This window comes from Coturnix japonica, chromosome 26 (genome assembly GCF_054131305.1).
Source record: "Coturnix japonica strain WE chromosome 26, WE-NBRP24, whole genome shotgun sequence".
NCBI classification, from domain to species: Eukaryota; Metazoa; Chordata; class Aves; order Galliformes; family Phasianidae; genus Coturnix; species Coturnix japonica.
The window spans coordinates 2482221-2504881 of NC_140688.1; the positions used below are offsets into that span (position 1 = coordinate 2482221).

The following is a 22661-nucleotide window of genomic DNA, read 5'->3' on the forward strand; positions in this document are numbered from 1 at the left end:
ATTGTTGTGGCCTAGGCGCTCATGGGCCAACTCTACCTTGACTAAAGGCAAGTCCTCCATTCCCCATACCCTCTCACTAAGCTCCAGGGTCTGGGATTCCTGAAGGAGAGCTTTTACCCTGAAGACAGAAGCAAAGTAGGCCTTCAGTATCTCCACCTTCTCAACAACCCCCATTACCAGAACACCTCCCTCACTTAGTAGGGACTCACAGTCCCACTAGTCTTCATATTATTCTTAACGTAATTTCAAAAGCCTTTTTTATTATCCTATTTAATGAGTATCAACCCATTTACGTAATACTATGTTCTGCCTGTGAGGAAGCGTGAGAGGGAGGAGGGTCAGTCAGTGCTGGTTCTGTGGCAAGGTGTTTATCACTGAAGAATACTAACTGTTAATGGAAAGATATATGGTATTAACGGTGTTTATGGGAACTGAAGAACTGTATTGTTTGACAAACTGTTCTTATGGTATAAGAAAGCATAATTGTTAATAGCATATGGAAGTGTTGTTGAGGGAATGTGGAAGTGTATCTGAGAGTACAAATAGTGGAATAGTTCACAGAGGAAAAAGGGTTAAAGAGAAAGTGAGTTTATCTGCACTGACATGAGAGCAAAGCAGAGCAGAGCAGAGTAGAGCAACTGTCCCCATGTAGCATGTAGTGTTATTCTGCTTACTAAATGGATGAGCTCACTACAGAAGAGACAAATCTTCTGTTCTGCTCCATCTCTGGCATACTCTGGAGTCCAAGGCATTTCAAAGCTATGGAACACCTACGTTCTTTCAATGATGACACCTTAGTATGCTCTGGGCTCTCATTTCAATTGCATCTAAGTAAGTTAAGAGTCATGACAGCTGACTGGAAGGCCAATGGTCCCCTAAAGTGCATCAAGTAAGTTATTGCCATCTGGGTGAGGGAAAGGGTCGTCCCTGTCTGCTCTGCACTGCTGCAGCCTCACCTGGAGCACTGGGTGCACTTCTGGGCACCGCAGAAGATAAAGTGCATCAAACTATGGGGGAGTGTGCACAGGAGGGCACTGGAACTGAGAGATCAGAGATTCAGAGTTACATTGGGATTGACTGCTTGTTCAGACGGGGCCCTTCTCACATCCCACATCCTGTGATGAGACACAGGGCACATGTGGGTTATGAACTTGACAGCATTTCTGCAACACATGCAGAGCCTGGGATCTTCCCTTCCCATGTCTTTCACTTAACATCATATAGATTTCCAACTCACTGCCACAGGAAGTGCCCTGAGCCAACATGAGAGACAGGATCTCCATGCCAAGGGTCTGGGAATCAGGTCTTGTCCTGTTTGCTTTTTAAGACAAAGGAGGATTTTCTTAGCATCAGAGCCACCATGCCAGTGCCTTTGCCTGACTGGAGTCATGGCTTCCAATTATCTGCTCTAACTAGTGCCTTGGGAAGCTTGCTTGCTAATGGCCCTCAGTGGGCCCATTAATACTCCAAGAAACTTCACTGTTACTTCTGAGTTGGTCTTGCCAAGTGCTTTATGCAATCTTCTGTCTGCACTGGAGGTTGATGGACTCAGCACCAAATGCACCCTGGGGCCCATTATAAACTAAAGAGCCTCCTGTGCCTTGTGCCTTCCTGTTGTCTTCTTCAGGTTTTCAGAACGTGTTCAGCAAAATGGAGAGAGCTTAAAGAGCAAGAATCCAAAATGCATTTAATGTATGTTTATTTATAGTTTGTTTTATACAAGAAGTTAAAGAAGCACTTTGCAACTGATGTCAATGCAGGATGTCCCCAATGAGTTCTATTCTGTTGCTGTGTGGATAAAGTTCCTCCTCAACCTCCCCACCCCTCTTCTACTCACATTGGCCCCATGGGACTTGCATCACTTTTCCTCACATCACTCTTCTCCTCTGCCGTCACCCGCTCAGTGTTAAACCTCCTTTGTACCAACTCCCACTGGCTTTCCACAGAGAACCAGCTGCACAAAGAAAAAGAAAGATTTCTCTTTATTTATGGCCAACAAACAGAAGGAAAGGTGATGCAACTGAATGAACAGAAAAACACAGTGATCAATTGCATGCCACGTCGAAGCTGCTTCTATTGAGGTTTATCTTTCTTAGGGAATATTTGCACGAGAAATGAGTTAGACACAGATAGGATGGGATAGATAGAATCACAGTGAAGGACTTGAGAACAGATTTTTGAGGAATGGAGAAAATTCCAGTAATATCCCTGGGATAGATCAGCCAGGGAGTTGGGAGGTATCAACGTAAAATTGAACAGGACTTGTGAGTATTTCACACACTGAGCATGAAAAATTAAAAAGAGAGAAAGAGAAAGAGAAAAAGAAAAAAAAAAAAAGAAAAAGGATGAAAGTAAAAGGAAAAGGAAAATTAAAAGGAAAAGGAGAAGAAAACGACATAGCAAAAGAAAAAGAAAGAGAAAATGAAAAGATAGGAAGGGATAGAATCATGGTGAAGGAGTTGACAACACAGTCCATCAGACTTTGGTGAGATGGAGCAAACTTGAGTCATCCCCCTAAAAGTCAGAAATCAGACCGATAATTGGGAGGTATCTGACTGAACAAAGAGCAAAGGATAGGGAAATCTGGCAGGCTGTGGCAGGAGCGTGTGTCTAAATGGCCTCCTGAAAACATGCCCTTAACCACGGCCATTAATTTAGGAGAGCTGGAGACACCTGGAGGATGAGGGACATCAAATAGGCAGCAGGGAAGAGCAGTGGTGACGCCAGGATTTAGTCACAGGTCATTGGCACTGGCACTGCTGTCTGTGTCTCTGAACCTGAAGGCATTTGTGCCCAGCAAAAACAATTCTGGAAAACATCGTAGTTTCAGAAAAAGAAAAAGGAAAAAAAAAAAAATAGAAAAAAAAGGACATCAAATCACCTCAAAGATTCATATTTACAACTTAAAATGGAAGAAGACTCATGAGAATTTCTCATGTTGAGAAGGGTTAACACGTTCTCATTGATTTTGATCTTTGTCTTCAATCCTTTGTCTCAATTTTATTGACATTTATGAACATCTTCTAAGCTTACACCCTCAAAATAAATAAATAAATAAATAAAAAGAGATACATTAGCATCTTGCACTTGGCCTGATGCCCCTTTGACCTTTAGAATTCCCACCAGACCTTCCATGCTGGAGAGCATGAGATCCAGCAGAGAATCTCTCCACTTTGGTTCCTCCACAGCTTGGTCAAGAATCTCCCATCTGTGCTCTCCACGGATCTGCTGGATGGCACATGCCCTGCTGTGCTGTCCCTGCAGCAGATACTGGAGTGAAAAAGGCTCCCAAAGAGGACAGTGGCCTGACAACATGTTAAACCCATCTGTCTGCAGAGGGCACCTTCCACTTGCTCTCTATGATCAAGAAGCCAGGAACAGACACTGATGGTCTCCTCTGTTGGCCATTTCCATTAGCTCTGACCTGGCTGCTCTTCCATCCCCAGGCAGAGCTCAGTGCACTCTCACAGAGGGCAGTCGCCCTTCCTTGACTCCTCTCCCATCCATCCTAAAGACTCTGTATCCCCCTTGCGCTACACTGCAGGTGTGGAAGCCATTAAACTGTGTGCCCATGGTCCAAACAGGAGCTCAGGCCTGCAGCTCTACCAAGATGTCTAGCTTATTTTGCGTTGGTGTTTGCATTAGTACAAAACCGCAGAAGTAAACATCCTAATTGAAAATCATCACTGGACATAGCTGGACTGGATAGCTCGTCTATGGTATCAGTGTGCAGAAAGTGGCACACAGACATTAGACCGATCGTGGGTCTTGGAGGTGACGTAGCAGCACGGACACACCATGGGCATGGCTTTGCTGAAGGCCCTGTGCTGCTCTTGCAGCTGCATGTGAATTCAACAGACAGTTGGTGCTATCGCCTCTCTGGCCCTCATCTGATGCCCAGGAAAGAGGTGTCTATCTCAGGGATTTCCCACACGGTTTACAAGCACTGGCACACATCAGGAGCAGCCCAGGCATGGTGGGCATCACCCAGTGTCTGTGTGTGAGCAGCTGCCTCCCAGCTGAAGGACCGAGGACTCAGAGCAGGAGCTCACATGCAGGCAACTCCTTGTGCACTTCTGAACTGAACCAGAGGAATCCCAGCTCCTGTGGTTCTGTGGGGAGCTGAATCCCATTTCAGCTCCAGGATTTCTGTCAAGGGATGAGACTTCTGCACTGTGTCAGGTGGATCACTGTCCTGCACAGGGAAAGTCCAAACCGGCAGGGCTTGTGCTGCCACAGCTGCTGCCTGGGGCAGGGGATCACAGCTCCACTGCACAACTGAATGTTTGTGAGGGTACTTTGCAAGAGGAGAGCCAAGGCAGGGGGTTTCCATTTCCTGTTCTGAGGCAAAGAGGTTTGGAGTCAGAAATCTAAAAGGGGCAATAAGAGCTCTGAGAATTTTTTGTCGATCAATTGCTTGTTTTGTGAACAGTCACACATGATGCGCTTTCAGTCTCCCCTTTCTTGAAGGATGGAATTATCATCATTTTCTTTAGGCATGAATAATTCACTTATCCTACAAACAGGCAGCATTTTCTAACTGAAACTGAATGACACAGAAGCTGGGGTAGGGGGCTCTAAGAGCACTTGGGGTAAATATATGAGACATGAAACAGATGAAAATATCCAGGGAGAAGGTATAAGAAAATAAGAGGAAGGTCAGAGCTCCATATGCTGCTTCTGCTTAAGGAATGCTGATCTACATGAAATTAAATGCAAGTAATGGTGCTAAATGTACACTGTTGTAGAATAAAAACATTTCATAGTATAGCAAGAGGAATGCCTCAGAGAGTTGTCTGGACTTGTCATTATCATCTGCACTCTGAGCAGGACTCCAAGCCCAACAACAGCAGATGTCCAACAGCAGCTCCATCAGCGAGTTCCTCCTGCTGCCGTTGGCAGACACGCGGCAGCTGCAGCTCCTGCACTTCTGGCTCTTCCTGGGCATCTACCTGGCTGCCCTCCCGGGCAATGGCCTCATCAGCACAGCCGTAGCCTGCGACCGCCGCCTGCACACCCCCATGTACTTCTTCCTCCTCAACCTGGCCCTCCTCGACCTGGGCTGCATCTCCACCACTCTCCCCAAAGCCATGGCCAACGCCCTCTGGGACACCAGGGCCATCTCCTACACAGGATGTGCTGCACAGCTCTTTTTCATTTTCTTCTTCATCTCAGCAGAGTTGTCCCTTCTCACCATCATGTCCTATGACCGCTACGTTGCCATCTGCAAGCCCCTGCACTACGGGACCTTGATGGACAGCAGAGCTTGTGCCACCATGGCAGCAGCTGCCTGGGGCGCTGGGGTTCTCAATTCCCTGCTGCACACTGCCAGTACGTTTTCACTGCCTCTGCCAAGGCAATGTTGTCAACCAGTTTTTCTGTGAAATCCCCCAGATCCTCAAACTCTCCTGCTCAGAATCAAATCTCAGGGAAGTTGTGTTTCTCTTTTTTGGTGTGAGTTTAGGCATTGGCTGCTTTGTTTTCATAGTGATGTCCTACGTGCAGATCTTCATGGCTGTGCTGAGGATGCCCTGTGAGCAGGGACGGCACAAAGCCATTTCCACATGCCTTCCTCACCTGGCCGTGGTCTCCCTAGTTGTCAGCACTGGCGCTTTTGCCTACCTGAAGCCGCCGACCATTTCCTCCTCACTCCTGGATCTGACAGTGGCACTTCTGTACTCAGTGGTTCCTCCAGCAGTGAACCCCCTCATCTACAGCATGAGGAACAGGGAGATCAAGCATGCTCTCAGGAAGGTGTTGCAGTACAAACTATTCCAGCTTCCATAAAATGTACAGCTTCCTCATAGGATTCCCAGTGATGGTTCTTCATGCTTTATGCATCTTTGATTGTTTGATTGAGTGAGATATAGGAACGTGCAAAAAAAAATGTTATTGAACTTATAAATAAAATTGTATTACACTTTTTTCCTACCTAATTTCCATTTTTTCACTCCAAGAGCTCATGTAAACATGTATACAGATTCCACGAATATGTTAAAAGATACCTAAAAAGGTTTCAAAATAGACTTTTACTTAGCTTTTCTTTTATCCTAATTTGTCTGGATTCGGGTAGGTACAGCCACAGACAGCAGCTCAACGTGCTCTTTTCATTTCTGATCTCTTTACACCACCACAGTGCTCTCGAGCCCTCTCATTTGTGCAGTCCTGAAGGTCTTGTGTGTCTCACGACTGTCCTGTTGCCTCTACAGCAGCAATCCAGGGCTGCAGTCAGTAGCCAGCAATATGAACAGGTCTGTCAGAGCTGGTCTCCTTGCTGGCACTGCCATAACAAGAGGGCCCCTTTAGAGCAGGTCCAGAGAACTGGAGGGAGGCCTCTTCCAAAGCTGGTGTAAGGAATATACCTGAGGAGCTGCTCCATGAGAATACCTCGAGATCTTCTGGTGCTCTTCAGTGTGTGACCAGATCAAATTGAATAGTCCCAAGGAGACCCGTAAGCGTCTCAGGGCAGTGCTGTGGTTTAAATTTTATGGGTTGAGACAAAGAGAAAAAGAAAAGGATAATAATTATGACAAATGTATTTATACATATATAATATATTTAGCATATTTTCACACATATACAACATATGCAGTTGCAAGCATATATGCACAGATACTAATACGCATGTATATCTGTTTGCAAGTCCAGGACTAGTTGCAGGGGTTTTAACAGCTAGAGGGTTCATTATAGGAGCTGAAGTGGCTGTCTGGCTGTTGCAGGAGTTGAAGCGACCTCAGAGTTCATTGCCAGAACTGGAATCACCACAGGAACTGTGACTAAATTGGAGCAGCCACTGGGCTCATTGGAGGGGCTGGAGCCACTACAGGGCTGTACTTCCTCCCTTGGGAGGAATTTGTTTCATTTTCTTATAGCAATACATGGAACAGATACAGGACCCGTAGCAGGAGTGACTGCAGAGCTCATTATGAGGGGTGGAGTGACAGCGGGATCTGTCCCAGAGCATGGAACAACTGCAGGATGTGTAGCAAAACCTTGGAGCTGCTGCAGGGTCTGTGCCAAGAGTTGCAGAGGCTGCAGCACTGTCAGCAGATCCAGCTCTCTTCCCCTTGAGGATGCTGAAGACACACTTATGGGGCTGGGGATGCAGTTATGGGGCTGGGGACTCAGATATGGGTCTGTGTTCCCACTTATGGGGCTGGAGAGGCAGTTATGGGATTGGGGATGCAGGTATGGGGCTGGGGGTGCACTTATGGGGCTGGAGATGAACTTATGGGGCTGGGGAACCACTTATGGGTCACACTTATGGGGCTGGAGATGCAGTTATGATGTTTGGGGTCTCACTTGTGGGGCTGGGGATGCACTTATTGGGCTGTGGAGGCACTTATGGGTGACACTTTTGGGGCTGGTGTCACACTTATGGGGCTGGGGTCCTCATTGGTCCCTATGGGGTTACACTTATTGATCACACTTATGGGGCTGAGGATGCACTTATGGGGCTGGTGACACACTTATGGGGCTGGGGACTCAGTTATGAGGCTGGAGATGCAGTTACGGGTCACACTTATGGGGCTGGGAATGCAGATATGGGTCACAATTAAGGGGCTGGGGATGTAGTTATGGGCCACACTTATGGGGCTGGGAATGCAGATATGGGTCTGGGGTCCCACTTATGGGTCTGAGGACCCACTTATGGGGCTGGAGCCTCACTTATGGGTCACACTTATGGGGCCGGGGTCACACTTATGGGGCTGGGGACTCAGATATGGGGCTAGGGATGCAGTTACAGGTCACACTCATGGGGCTGGAGACCCACTTATTGGGCTGGGGACTCAGTTATGGGTAACACTTATGGGGCTGGGGAGGCACTTAGGAACACAGTTATGGGGTTGGGGTCACACTTATGGGGCTGGAGCCTCACTTATGGAACACACTTATGGGGCTGGTGATACACTTATGGGGCTGGGGAGGCACTTATGGGGCTGTGTTTCCACTTATGGGGCTGGGGATGTAGTTATGGGGTCACACTTACGGGGCTGGGGACACATTTATGGGGCTGGAGAACCACTTATGGGGCTGGGGTCCCCATTTGGCCCCTATGGGGTCACACTTATGTGTCACACTTATGGGGCTGGGGACCCACTTATGGGGCTGGGGACTCAGTTATGGGGATGGGGATGTAGTTATGGGTCACACTTATGGGGCTGGAGCCTCACTTGTGGGTCACACTTATGGGGCTGGGGACCCACTTATGGGCCTGGGGATGCACTTATGGGTCACACTTATGGGGCTGGGAACATCTCTAAGTCTATAGTTATGGGGCTGGGGACACAGTTATCAGGCTGAAGATTCAGTTATGGGGTTTTGGGTCACACTTATGCGGCTAGGGATGGACTTATGGGGCTGGGGTCTCCATTGGCTTCTATGAGGTCACACTGATGGGGTTGGGGACGCACTTATGGGGCTGGGGAGGCACTTATGGGTCACACTTATGGGTCTGTGTTCCCAGTTATGTGGCTGGGGTCCCCATTGACCCCTATGGGGTCCCACTTATGAGGCTGGGGACATCTCCAAGTCTTTAGGGTCTCAGTTATGGGGTTGGGGTTACAGTTATGGGGCTGGGGATGCAGTTATGGGGCTGGGGTCCCCATTGGCCCCTATGGGGTCACACTTATGGGTCTGGAGCCTCACTTATGGGTCTGGAGCTTCACTTATGGGGCTGGATTCACACTTAGGAACTCAGTTATGGGGTTTTGGGTCCCACTTATGGGTCTGGACACCCACTTATGGGGCTGGGGCCATCTCCAAGTCTATAGTTATGGTGTTTCGGGTCATACTTATGGGTCTGTGTTCCCACTTCTGGGGCTGGGGTCCCCATTGGCCCCTATGGGGTCACACTTATGGGTCTGTGTTCCCACTTATGGGGCTGGGGTCCCCACTGGCCTTTTTGGGGTCACACTTATGGGGCTGGGGATGAAGTTATGGGGCTGGAGCCACACTTATGGGTCACATTTATGAGGCTGGGGACATCTCAAAGTTTCATAGGGTCTCAGTTAGGGGGCTTTGGGTGACACTTATGGGGCTAGGGTCCCCATTGGCCCCTATGTGGTCACACTTATGGTTTTGGAGCCTCTCTTATGGGTCACACTTATGGGGCTGCGGAGGCACTTATGGGGTTTGGGGTATCACTTATGGGGCTAGAATCGTACTTATGGGGTTTGGGGTCACACTTATTGGTCTGTGTTCCCACTTATGGGGCTGGGGTCCCCGTTGACCCCTATGGGGTCCAACTATGGGGTTTTGCACTTGGGCCGGAAGAACCCCAGGCACCTGTACAGGCTGGGAGGAGTTGTTCTTGAGAGCAGCTCGGCTGAAAAAGACCTAGGTGTCCTGATAGATGAGAAACTTAACATGAGCCAGCAGTGCGCTCTGGCAGCCCGGAAAGCAAATGGGATCCTGGGCTCCATCAGGAGAGGGGTGGTCAGCAGCGATAGGGAGGTGATCGTCCCTCTCTACTCTGCTCTTGTGAGGCCCCATCTGGAGTACTGTGTCCAGGTGTGGAGCCCTCAGTACAAAAAAGATATGGAGATTTTGGAAAGGGTCCAGAGGAGGGACAGGAAGATGATCAGGGGGCTGGAGCACCTCCCCTATGAGGACAGGCTGAGGGAGTTGGGTTTGTTCAGCCTGGAGAAGAGAAGGTTGCGGGGTGACCTCATTGCAGCCTTTCAGTACCTGAAGGGAACTTACTCCCAGGAGGGGAGTAAACTCTTCGAAAGGGCTGATAATAGCAGGACTAGGGGAAATGGTTTTAAGTTGAAGGAGGGAAGATTTAGGTTGGATGTTAGGGGAAAGTTCTTTACTAGAAGGGTGGTTAGGTCCTGGAACAGGCTGCCCAGGGAGGTTGTGGATGCCCCGTCCTTGGAGGTGTTCAAGACCAGGTTGGACGGGGCCCTGGGCAACCTGATCTAGTAAATGTGTATGTTTGGTGGCCCTGCCAGGCAGGGGGGTTGGAACTACATGATCCTTGAGGTCCCTTCCAACCCGGGTCATTCTGTGATTCTGTGATTCTGTGACAACAATATTCACAAGGCTGAAAAACAGGACTAAAAAGTGAAAAACTGCAGATGTGTAAAAGGACAACTTTTAACGAATCAAGCCTGGGATCTCAAGGTGTATTAAAACTTCCTTATTATACACATTTATAGATTCAAGTGATGGAAAAAAATGGTCAGAGAAGCAGAAGTGAATATAAAAATAATGACCAACAGCTTGCAATTTACACTGATTGGGAAAAAAAGATTTCCCTCCTTTCTTTCTTAATCTTCGGAGCAGACGTGCATTAATAACATGATTTGGATTAACTAATTAGAGAAAAGGTACTGTACATGATAATCCTGATCTCCTTGGCAACAGCAAAACAAAGAAACAAAGAGAAAGCTATTTAGTACCTTAACAACCACACCAAACTGTTTGAAAGCAGCTTTGGTCCTTAATTAACATGCATAGCAGCCTGTGCATTCATGTAACATATTGTAAATATCATTTTGTTCAGGCATTTTTAGCCTGGACTGCTAATTCCATTGACAAGGGTACTTGGAAATCTGCAGATAAATCTATTTTCTCTATCTGAGCTCCTGCTGAATCAGAATCCATCACTGCTTGTAGTATTGCTGTTCTGAAAGTGGCAGAGCCAAGATTTTACAAAGTACTCTAAAGAAAACCAGGCCAACAGTGTGCCTATGCCTCAAAACTTAGCTTTATCTCCACGTGGAAACCACAGGAGAAAACTATTTACTCACTTTATATACAGGCTACCACATCCCTCGTTTACAGGCGGAACAGCTAAACCCGTGCACTTACGGGTTCAGCTGAAGTTTATTGATGCCTTAAAAATTGAGGGGGAAATCAAGTTCTTCATCTCATTTGGAATTTCTAAAGCTTACTTCACTCTAGCTAGAGTGAAAGACAAAAAACACAGGAAGCCTTCCCAAACAACACTCCTGAGAGAACAAAAAATAAGTTCTGGTTGGCTCTAAATCTTTCATCCCTTACAAAATCAAAACTTCTCATCCCAGTTTTGAAGACTTAAATTTCCTATCACATACGTAAAACCTTTCTTTCTTTTTTTTTTCTTCTGAAGGGAAAAGTCATTTCAAAATGGTAAAAAATACAAAGTTTCTATTCTGAAAAGATTGAATAGAACAGAACATATTGTCCTTATCAGAAGGCTTTTTACAGTTTCTTTTTCTAAATTAGTTTCCCTTGAAGGCAGCACAAGGGAATGTCTGAGCCTTAGCATTTGATAAATCTATTGGAGAGGCATAGTCTGACTGTTGGAGAACAGGCACAGGCTCACATAGCCATGAGCAGTTCAGGTTTTTCTCTGTAACTGAGTTGTGATGGTAAGTTTGGGATAATAATATCATGTGCCTGACTGGGATGCTGAGATTCATTAGCTGAAGTCTATAAAACACTCTGAAGATAAGTGGGACATGTTATCATCCTGTAATTAGGTAGTAATTGAAAGATGCTGGATAAACATTATTAATCATTAATATTCATAGAAGTAGCACTTCTGCAAATGCTGCTGTAGCACCTGTTACAATTCTTGTGGGGGAACTATTGGCACTGTGACCTGAGATGCCCAAATGCTGGTACACGCACAGCACATCCCCAGAGCAGTGTGCTGCACTGCCAGCCAGAGTTGTGGTGACTACCTTTGACTGCAGCATCCTCTAGAGCAGCAGGTCTGACTGGCAGCCCAGGATGCACACACCTGCAGAAGGATCTGCTTTTAAGTAATGAATCATAAGACTCATCACATTAGTATCGTATAACTGACGTGCAGAAAGACCAAGGCTTCTCCACATTTGAAAACAAGTATTTTAATTCATTAAATGCTAACTACATAGTGAAACGTTGCAAAAGGCAAACATCAAACTGCCCTACAGAGCTACCTTCACTAAGGCTGAGCAACTATCTGTAATCTGAATCTATCAGTGGCTTTTCTGACAGACCACTTGTTGAATGTCCTTGCTCAACACCTCCACTGACAGGGATTTCCATCTTCCAAAGGTCCCAGTCTTCTTCAGTAGTATATATATTTTCAGTATATTTCTGCATATTTTTGTCTAACACACAATCCTAAATAATTCTTATTGGATTTAAGCCTGCCTGTGGCCTCCTATGACTTATGATATACACAGTAATTGCTGAAGGTAGTACATTCAGACCCATTTCACTTCTTCGGCTGCTACCTTATCCCTGATTTAGCCTCTGGTTTGCATAATGGGGATTTGAGATTGGTGCATTACACGACATGAAGGCCAGTGCTAAAGTCCTTGTGATGGAGAATGAGAACATGAAGAAATTGGATAGAAATTTGCAGGATGCAATATAGAACTAAAAATAATCATTTTTCCAGCTCTCCAGAACTTCCTATTCTGGAATATCTATAAAACATTCTGACCACGCTGGGTATTAGAATTACCTTCAGAAGTCAATAATTTTCTATAGTTCTTACAACAGACCGGTCCCTGTTTTGAGGGAAAATACCCAAGCAGAGAGGCTAGCAGTACAGTCTTCCTTTTTGTTTGCTGCATTGTGTTGCAGTGTGTTATAATCATGGTCGTTATGCTGGCTCAAAAACAGCAATCTTTCTACGCTGTACTACAGAGGACCTTCCAACTCTTCCAACACCCAATATTTGTATCATTTATTATTGTATGTATTATAATTTATCCTTTTTGATATCAATAGTGTTCTTTTGTCATTCTCCTTCTCTGAAGCATATTGATTCTTTCAGGTCTTGTGCAAACCATCCTACCTCACATCTTGTCCTAGCAAATCATTCCTATATATTTTCCTAGCAAACAGGCTCTAGTACAACAGAAACTAAAAACATGAACACCCTCATAACATACCCAGACACTGCAGAGTTTAGAAAAGAAAATAAATCTTACATGTTCCTCTTCAAACTGGTCCCCACCAAATGCAGAGATACAGGGCTTGATACCTCCCGTTCCAAGGGCGATCAAAAACAGACCCACCATAAACAGGACCCTTCATGCAAGAACAAAAACAACACCATTGCAGAACCCTTCCACTGCTTATGGGAACATTTTAGTGTCACCCAACTATAATTCCTCTCGTATCACTGTCTCTTGCACATTGCCAATGATGATGAGCCAGCTAACTGCAAATATATACACATATATATATTTATCCTCATTTCTGCATTCAGAATCAGTCAACTGAACAAACAGTGTTTGTCATTTTCTTGCTTTTCGGAGGCCCACCAGACATCAAAGATCCAAGGGACTATTTTTCATTCATCTGAGAACAAAAGGCTGCAGAAATCAATTGTGAAAAGGAAAATTAAAACAAAACAAAAAGACCCTTTGCATATAAGGCTTCCAGTCTGGATAAGCAAAGCAATTCTGTTTGAAATAGGCTCTTGGGTGCTTTCTACCTCCCAGCGCTCCTCAAAATCCCATTGCTGGTCCAAAGGATTACTGATTATTTCTGGGTGGAACAGGAGTATCCGGACTGTCCAGATCTAGGACAAAAGAAAGCTGCTCCATCAACCAGATGTACTCCTGCCTGCATGCATGTATTTTCAGTGCCAGGTCCACCTTGGTAAAAACAGCACAGTGGCTTCAGAAATGCCAGCTGGAAAACTACTTTGACATTCCTATCAGTTCAGAGTCTAGAGGGCAAGAAGAGTAGTATCCTACAAGTTAGGTTGGATATCATGAAAAACTTTTTAATGGAAGGGTAGTTAAGCACTGGAATAGGCCCCCCAGGGAGGTGGTTGACTCACCATCCCTGGATGTGTTTAAAAACCATTTGGACGTGGTGCTCAGGGACATGATTTAGCAGAGTGTTGTTAGTGAGGGCAGTATGGTTAGGTTGCAGTTGGACTCAATGATCTTTAAGGTCTTTTCCAACCTGAGCAATCCTCTGATTCTAAGTAACACAGATAATTCCTCTGTCACACATAAAAAAAAAAAAAAAAAAAAAAAAAGTGTATTTAGGATTTAGTCTTCCCATGTACACAAAGGGACTTGCTGAGCTGGACAGCTATAGCAATGAGAAAATGAGGAAGAAAGGAGTTTGTATGAGCAATTGAATGGAAGAGACCAAACTCCAGTAGCATAATGTAGCAGAGAGGCATGATCAGAAGTCCCTGTATCAAAGGGCTCAGTCCTGGTGACTGTTCCAAGCTTTTCCTGGTGAATTCACACTTCCCCTCCAAACTGCTGGCCCGATGGAGGTGAAACAAGTGACAGTAGTGGGTAAACCACCTACCATTGCAACCTACGAGAACATTCAGCTTCAGCTGCTACTTACACGTGAACTGCCTGGTTGCCAAGGGATGGAATTGCACCGACTGACTTTATCAGATGGCCAACCATATACACAATGGAGAGGTAGATGATAGTCCTGCGAGCAAAGCAAACAGCAGTGACTGAAGGTGCTGTGTGATGTACAGTCTCTAAACAGAGTGTGCCTGTGTTTCCTGATATGAAAGGTCTATTTGGCTGATGCACAAGGAATAGTTTTGTCCATATCCCCAGTACTGCAGACAGCTATAACTTTCACGTCAACATTTTGCATGCTGGAAAAAGGAGATAGGCAAATGGGCTGAGATTAGGGAAGCATAGATGCTACTTTCTTTGGGGAGATTGCTGGGTAGAATAAGCTAAATGTTCTACACTGCAAATAGATGAGTACTCTTCAGGTCCAACTCAGTTTCCAGACTACTAATAACTGGCAGATTGTAGAATGCACTTAACTGTGCTGGAAGGAATCCATAGGGACTGCTGCACGCTTTCAACCCACCTGATTACTACAACCAAATTAGGAGTGTGGTTTTCCTGTTACAAGACTGAATTGAATCTCAAGCACCTCTGGAGGACTGAGCTCATCTATCTGCTTCCCACATCTTGGTGAGTGTGAGCAGGAAATCTGACCAGAAGGGTCAGGCTTTTGAGTACATTACATTGCTTCATTGTCTTCGAGATCAACACATTTATTTATTTATGTGCAGACAAAATGCTCAAAGCGAGAATGGAAGGACTTGTTAGGAAAGAGAATCTAGAAGAAGCCCCATGAGCTCCTCTAATCTGTTATCTTGTTCTTAGTATTGGTTTAGCTATTGCAGCAAAAACTACCATTTATAAAGACCAGGGGATTACTCCGGGAAAAACCTCTTGCCTAGTGCACAAAAGTTTGCCTAATGGTTTATTTTTTCACAACATTACGCTGCAAGATGGATATCCATCCTCAAACAGCAATGAGTATTCACAGACAACTAATGAAGTTAAAAAACAAGCCAACTTTGTGTATGTGTGTGTGTGTAGGTTTATTTCACTCAAGAAAATGACTAAAATAAAGCACAAAGAAAAAAAGGAATAGTGATATCTCTTTAAGAGCTTTCTGCTACAAAGGCATATTGCAGCCATTTTTGTCCATGTAGAGACTCACACTGCCAGATGTGCTTAGACCTATAGGGAAGGGTTCAGCTGCACTTCATCACTAACAGCAAGACTCCTCAGGCAGAGAGCAGACAGTGCCAAGGAAAGAATGGCCTGTGTACAGCTGCTCACCACCACTCTGGGTCAGATGGTGGCCCTGCCTGCAAATTATCAGCCTAAGGGAAGAGTCCCTAATTTTCTCAGGGAGAGTTTAGCTGGTTTTGTACTAAGGGAGATGATTTGTCTGAGTCCAGGTTACTCTGGGATAAAAATGGTTGTGTTAATGCATTCCCTAAACTGAGAAAGCATATGTGAGTACAGCTAGTGACATTTCATCTGAAACTACTAGATCAAGAGGACAATACTGCTTCCTTACCACTTTGAATCTATCTCAGCAACAGAACTTGGCAAGCTGAGGGTTAACCACCCTGTATCTTAGTTTCCTCAAGGTTCATGGGGAAGGAGAGGGGAGGAACATTGTGATCTATGATTTAATTTATTGATTTGAATTGCATTGCCTATTGGTCATTGGGTGAAAGGGGAGCGTGTAACAGCATGAGCAAACACATTAGTTGTTCACCAGTTAACATAGAGAAGCTGTTAATATGTCAAAAGTGTGTCTTTGCTGCACCGTGAACTAGCTCAAAATCAGAAGCGCGGGCAGCACTGAATCTCATGCAGGCTGTACATTGCAGACAGATCCTGTCTGAATTAGAGAAATGTCTACTTACTTGTATTTCCCCAGCCATGAGTCTGCCACGATGGCTCCAATGACAGGTGTGAAATAACAGAGAGCAGAAAAGGCATGGTACACAGCAGTGGAGAGATTCTCATCCCAGTGGAAGAAGCTTATGAAATACAGCGTCAGGACAGCTAAAAGGAAGCAAGCAAACCACATCAGATAATTGATGTGCGTCTCTGTGGGTAAGCAGGAAGCTACATCACAGTGACAAGGATAACAAGGACTTGCGTACCAGCTATGAGCACTGCTGTGGAAAGATCTGTGCTTTCAGATCTATTCCTCATAATCCCTGACACAGGAGAAGTTCAAATGAGGTATGTGAGTATCAGGCTTCCCCTGCTCATAAGCATTTGTGTTTAGCTGGAAAATATATTTTCTAGCTTATCACACCTGAACCTGTAGTTCTGTTTATGCATATTTTCTATTTGCAAATTAGGTGCCTATATGATTCAATTCAAAGACACGCAGAATGCACACAACTGAAAGGCATCACATGCTGGAAAAACTGGTTTGAGACCAAGAATGATATAAAAAATTCAGACTGGAAGCAACACTGGAGGTCTCTAGTCCCAATTCGTGTTTAAAACAGGTCTAGCTTCAACATCAGGGTGTGCTGTTCATGTTTATATCCCAGAATACCAGCTTATTTTGAAAGACAACTGAGACCATATACAGCAGAACTCTGGAACGCCAGGCCATCATATACAGAAACCCAAGGATCGGATAGTCTCTTCCCATGGGCCACATACCTCTCATGCCATAGTAGGAGAAGCACTCACAGAACTCATTCACCACAATGAAGGCGATGCTCAGGGGGTAGTTGGAGCCACAGAGTTTCTACAGGAATTAAAGTAGAACATATCAGCTTATTGACAGTTTTCACCCCAGCAACACATCCACACAGCACCTGGGCAGCAGAGAGGAGTCCAGTCTGAAAGCCAGGTGCTCAGTGCTGCCTGGCTAACCTGCAGGTTGGACTCAAAGGAGTAAGGAGGCCACACATCCATCTTGCTTTGGTTAGGGTTCCCTATGAACCCTCCTGGCAGGTGTGGACCCCATAAGGAACAGCAAAGGGACTCCAGAACTGCCAGCAGCCAACATCTGCTATGCCCTAAGCTCTAGAAACTTCTTTGGAAAGATTGTACTGCCTCTCTGCTGCAACATAACATCCCACTGAGACGCAAAATACACCTTCAGATGCATTTTTATCTATACTTCACACAGAGTTACTGCTCTCCCCTGAAACTGCTGCCTCCCCCAGCACCCAGAGAGCTGCTTCTTCCTCAGTGTCAACTGCCCTCAGTCTCTGCACCTCAGTTACACCAAACTGCACCACTGCATTTACTGCAGCAGAGCTTCAGCCACGGCAGCTATTTCATATCCCAAGAATGCTGGCAGAGCTATGGACAATTCAATTCATTAAACAAAAATCAAACAAAAGAGCTATGCACTTCTCAAACCTGTCTGAAATTGGCTACTTTTTTATTGACATCAACTTCACTCAAGCTAAAATCTGCTGTTTCCAAATGAAGTGCAAGGCACCTGAACAGCCAGGTCTTAGCGTGACCTTGTGCAGGCCCCCATCCCTCTACTACCCACGGTGGTCCCAGCTAAGCAGCTTGGAGCTGCTGGAAGCTGCTTATCTCCACTGCCTCCCACCAAGGACAGCAAGATTTCACAGCTCTGCCAATTAGTGGGAGAGACAGGCTGGCCATACATGGGGTGAGGGACGGGGGTGTAATACTGTCATCTGCATTTACATCCAAAGTTTTAAACAGCCGTGGTATGGTGAGATGAACTCTTCGTATGCATTTCTGTACCTTGTGTCAGAAGTAATGAATTCCTCTATTACTTCCCAGAGTCTCAAATGCAAACACAGATAAGAAGATAGATGTGTTTATTGAGGTTTATTCCACCACGAGACTTGAGCTTATTTGGATTCCCAAAGCAATGCCTCCTAGGTTAGATGACTAGCTAATCATGGTGTCTCACTCAAGATTATACAAGGACCACAGAAGAGAAGAAACTGTTTGCTAAATAAAATAAAAACAAAAACAACACAACACTGTAACTAAACCCATTTCCATTCCCTAACCCAGTATCTGTGATATTTTTGTGATTTTTGAAATACTTTCCTCTCACTATTGATGGAATGCCTTGTTATTAAGAAACCCTTGGACTCTTGGGTTCACTTGAATAAAGATGTAATTATCCATTTCATTTATCGTTTGTGCTGAAGCTGTCGTGCTCAGCATATGGCTACCAAGACAGAGTGCACAGAGGGTGCTCCCTTGGAAACTGGACCCAGGGCTCCTGCTTTTAGACCAGCCTGAAAAATGGCAGTATATAGAAGCTGCAAATGCACAAATGCACAATGCTCTCCCGTAACACGTTCTTAATATTATAGAGGAAAAGCCATAAGGAGGAAATAATGCTTCCTCTGGTTACTTTGTGGCATTTTTTGAACTTGGAAATAAAATGACATAACAGGGATATCTTTCTTCCACTCTTTCCCAGACCTCGTTGTCAGTACTCTGATAATTAATAGCATTTGATGCAGATACAGAGTGGGACTCCACAAAGCCAAGGCAGCCAGGTGTAGGGAAAGCTGCTGCCTGAAATCACTGCTCCGTGCACAAACCCTGCAGGATCTGTGTGCATCAGTAGGAGGTACAACGTGCCATGCTGTGACCTGTAGTGACAGAAACCCTGGCAGTGGCTCCTGCTCTGGGATGGGCACCTCCAACACATCAGTGTCTGCAAGCAGGAAAAGGGGAGCAAGAAGAGAGACTGTACAGCTAAACCTTCCCCAGTGCCTGAGCCAGCACCTTAAGTAACTGCTTACAAATGCTGAGCAAGGGACTTACAAGCAGGGACACTTTCGTCTGGCCTGGACGCTGTGAGACAGCATCAGCGCACACAGAAACACTCAGGTGCTCTCTCTGCTACATCACTGACCTGCATGGGGCCTGCCTGGACATCCAAAAGTGGGCAACCTTCATCCATGGGAAGAGCCAGCTGCAGTTTGCTCACTTTTGCAGAGGAGGACCTTGCTCAGCAGATAGCCCCAGCAAAAGCAAAGAGGCTAAACCTGGATTGACGATCACACAGCTACACTGCTGTGCTTAGCTAACCACTGTAAGCCTGGGATGTGCAGGATTATGGAGCTCTTAGAAATATTGTGGAAGTTGATAGATCTGTGTCTTCAAGAAGAAAAAAAAAAAAAAAAAAAAAAGAGAGAGAGAGAGAGAGAGAGAGAGAAAATAAGGGATCCCTTAAAGTGCCAGTGGCAGAGTTGTTTGCTTTCACTTCTCTCTCTTGCTGATCAGCTGCAAAATAGGACTAAGATTAGTATTTCACATGAGCTCTGAATACCCAATAATTAATGCCTGCACAGTACTTAAAACAGTCAGCTAAATATCTAGCTTGCTTATGACATAACTGGCTGCAAGAGCAATTACTACCACACTGTCCTGTGAATCAAAGCACGTGCAAAACAAGCCTCTTTCTTACCAAAGCCAATATAGTGTACGGTATTTAGTGTCAAGCCCTCAGCTGGAACTAGCCTGAAAACCTACACAAACGCAAGAGCTGCAAGGTAAGCAAACAATGAATCTGGCTTAACTCACAGCCAAAGACGTAAAGCTGAGGCTCTGGGACACACATCAGTGGCCTGTCCAAAGTCCCCATGTTGCATTAGGCGTGCACGAACACTCGGGATGTAACGCGATAGGCCCTCCCCTGCTTGGTTATGCATATGTAGAAGGATTTATGCATATGTAGAAGGGGTGTAGACGAAGTAGATAGCGGCTTATTTAAACCGCTAACACACACAATAAAACGCCATTTAGCTATTCACCATATTGGTGTGAACGTGTAGTTAAATGGGCACCGGCTGGAGGAGGCCGGATTCGCGGAGGCTTAGCCCTTGAATCCTGGCGTAAAAGGGACCACTGGTAACATCCCCATCCCTCCTCCTGCTTAGCAGCACCTGGAAACCTGTCTCAGTGGTCTCACCAAAGGAAGCAAACGCACAACCCAGCTCCCTCCTACCCATGCATGACAGCTCCCTGCAATTGACAGAAGGAAGTCCTTTCCCACAAGGAAAGGAGCATTCAGGAAAAAGGCAGCAATGCAAACCCTCACTTTTATTTTTCCCCAAGGATGCAGTTCATTTTTACACTTTAAGCTGCCCTTTGTCAACTTAATCAGGTTAGTGGAGGGAATTTTTGCATGGAGTTGTTAACGCTTACTTCAACCCTCTGCAAGAAAGGGTGTTTGTCTCTAGCCAGAGCACAAAGGAGGAAAGAACAGAGAGATCTTGCAATGTTTAGAGCAAGCTGAGCAGAAAGCATAGCAAAGTAAATGAGCTGTAACACTCACCGGAGATTTTTTCTGAACAGGGAAATCACCTTTGGGGGGATCATCTCCTGCAGAAATAAAAGTGAACAAACTTTCCTTGGATTCGTTTCTCTGAAAAGTGTTCATCTCCCCTCTCGCCTCGTCTCCCACCATGCTCTGTGGCCGTGGTGAGTTGACTGGGAAGATTTCCAACCTCAGGCATGAAGTTTGATTCAGTTTGAGTTAACCCTAATTGAGCACATTTCTGCGGCCAGGGCAGAAAGGGGAGGGAGATGCCATAAAGAAAGACAACAGCAGAGCTCAGGAAGAGCTGGGGAGTGCAGCTTAAACCTTCTGCAGGTTGGGGCTGTGAGCACTTTGTAGCACAGACCTCCAGTTTGCTTGGCATGCTCCCAGCTGTCTTACACACATCAACCCAGCACAGCCCCGTATGCTGCACAGATGTGAGACGAATAAAAATCCAGGGTCCCAGAGACCTCTAGAGCCTGCTGATTTAGGAGAAAAGCATCAATCTGTCCTCCATTGTGGTAATGTCAGGTTCATTCCACAGGGGTCCCGCTCCACTGAAAAATCATGTTACTCCAAGTCATAACCACTGAAACACTCATCACCCTTAGACACTGGATGTCATAGGTGCCTGCACGGTATTAAGTCATTTCTTTGCTGTTCCAGGACCAGGGTACATTTCCACACCAACTCCCTGGAACATCCTTGACTTCCCCTATGGGGCAGTTTAATCCTGAGGGCACAGACAGCACCCAGAAGCAGCTTCAAATCCGCTGTAACATCTCCTTATATACAAAAGGCCACCTCTGGGATCCCTATGATGCAAATGCTTTCTATGCTGGGTAGGGAGCCCCCGGCTCCCAGCAGGCACCCACCCTGGTGTCCCTCCTCATTTGCCCTTCCCACGGGAATCCAGGGAGCTCCTTATCAGTACTCCCCAGCAATGCCTGCAGTTACAACAAAATTCACAGCCTTCCCATAAACCACCCTGAGTGGCTGCAGCTCTGTGGCATTTTGGGTGCAGTGCAGGGCTTTTTCTTCCCCTTCCATTTGGCTTCTTTAAAAGGCAAATATTCAAAGCAATTTCCCAAATATTCCTCCTGTTTCTTATCAGAAAAAGCACAGATCATACCCAGGATCTGCAGTTGGCACCAGTGTCTCCATAAACTCACCCCTAGCTCCAGCACCAAGTTGCTGCTAGTGCTGGGTATAATGGAGCCAGGTTTGCAGTTGACAAACCAGGAAAGAGGCATCTGCTCATACCACAGATCCTTAGCCTGTCTTCAGTTCTTGCTAACAAGACACAGAGAACATCTCTGTTAAGCCCATTTCACAGGCAAGAATGACTTTAAAGTATATTCAAGGCTAAGAGCAACACAAATAACAGATCATGTGCAAGTTGGTCCTGTCTCCTGCACACCAGGCCAGCATATACTCTTGAGTCCTGTCAATCTGACCCCTTACTGAAGGCAGCAGAAATATTTCCAAGCCAGCTGTTGGTCTCTCTTACTTGCCAAAGCATCTCCAGCCAAGCCTCAGTAGGAGCCTGCTGTGTTCTGCTATGCACAGATGAGCAGGACAAACACAGTGAAGTTTATTAAAGGATTACACAAAAGCAAGACAGGAGAGGTTTCAGCATCCCTCATGCAGGGCTCCCATGCTGATGCAATGTGATGCCTTAATATTATCTTCAGAATCCTGCAGCTATGCTTCCTTTGTGAGTACACAGACCTGTGCTTTACACCAGCTAAATGATTTTTCTAATACTAGCATGAAAAAAAATATATGTATCAGTCAGTAGAATTAACATGCTGCTTGTCAAATACAGTGCAGAGATGTTTAGGCCATTATCTTCTGGAAGGTTTTCTCAGACAGAAAGGGGGAAAAAAGAATAAAAATGTGTAGTAATAAATAATAAGTCAAAGCAAACAGTGAGAATGAGTTAAGGAGAATATATGTGCAAGCAACTCAGATGCAAGTTGAATAGAACTTGATAGGAGACCTGTGTGGCTGGGATGAGAATTGGAAAGGAATTGTACCACAAATGGAAATAAGGTGACACTTCTGAAGATGAGTACAAACAAACAGATCGAGTATGGAGCAATAGAGGCTGA

At 45.5% G+C, this 22661-nt stretch overlaps 1 protein-coding gene and 1 pseudogene across 3 annotated transcripts in view; one reads left to right on the forward strand and one right to left on the reverse strand.

The window, feature by feature from the left end:
• Positions 1-22661, forward strand: part of LOC146756597 (uncharacterized) — a 210935-nt pseudogene that overhangs the window by 26171 nt on the left and 162103 nt on the right. The gene's annotated exons all lie outside the window — the stretch shown is intronic.
• Positions 6011-21177, reverse strand: LOC146756600 (solute carrier family 15 member 2-like). Of its 2 annotated transcripts, XM_085524075.1 has the most exons (6): positions 20563-21176; positions 16929-17016; positions 16169-16310; positions 14311-14403; positions 12921-13020; positions 6011-6471 (listed from the first exon to the last, which is right to left on the reverse strand). In XM_085524075.1, exons 1-6 carry the CDS (start codon positions 20692-20694, stop codon positions 6409-6411), a joined length of 618 nt encoding a protein of 205 aa, XP_085380201.1. In that variant the 5' UTR covers positions 20695-21176; the 3' UTR covers positions 6011-6408. The 2 variants fall into 2 exon arrangements, with proteins under 2 accessions (XP_085380201.1, XP_085380200.1); XM_085524074.1 differs by lacking the exon at positions 6011-6471 and having other exon boundaries at positions 10517-13020; positions 20563-21177.

Coding starts and splice junctions, on each gene's coding strand:
- LOC146756600 (XM_085524074.1), bottom strand. CDS start 20,694: ATGGTGGGAGACGAGGCGAGAGGGGAGATGAACACTTTTCAGAGAAAC. Junction 14,404..16,168: donor TCATGGCTGGGGAAATACAA/GTAAGTAGACAT, acceptor CTTTGCTCGCAG/GACTATCATCTACCTCTCCA. Junction 13,021..14,310: donor GGCAACCAGGCAGTTCACGT/GTAAGTAGCAGC, acceptor TCTTGCATGAAG/GGTCCTGTTTATGGTGGGTC.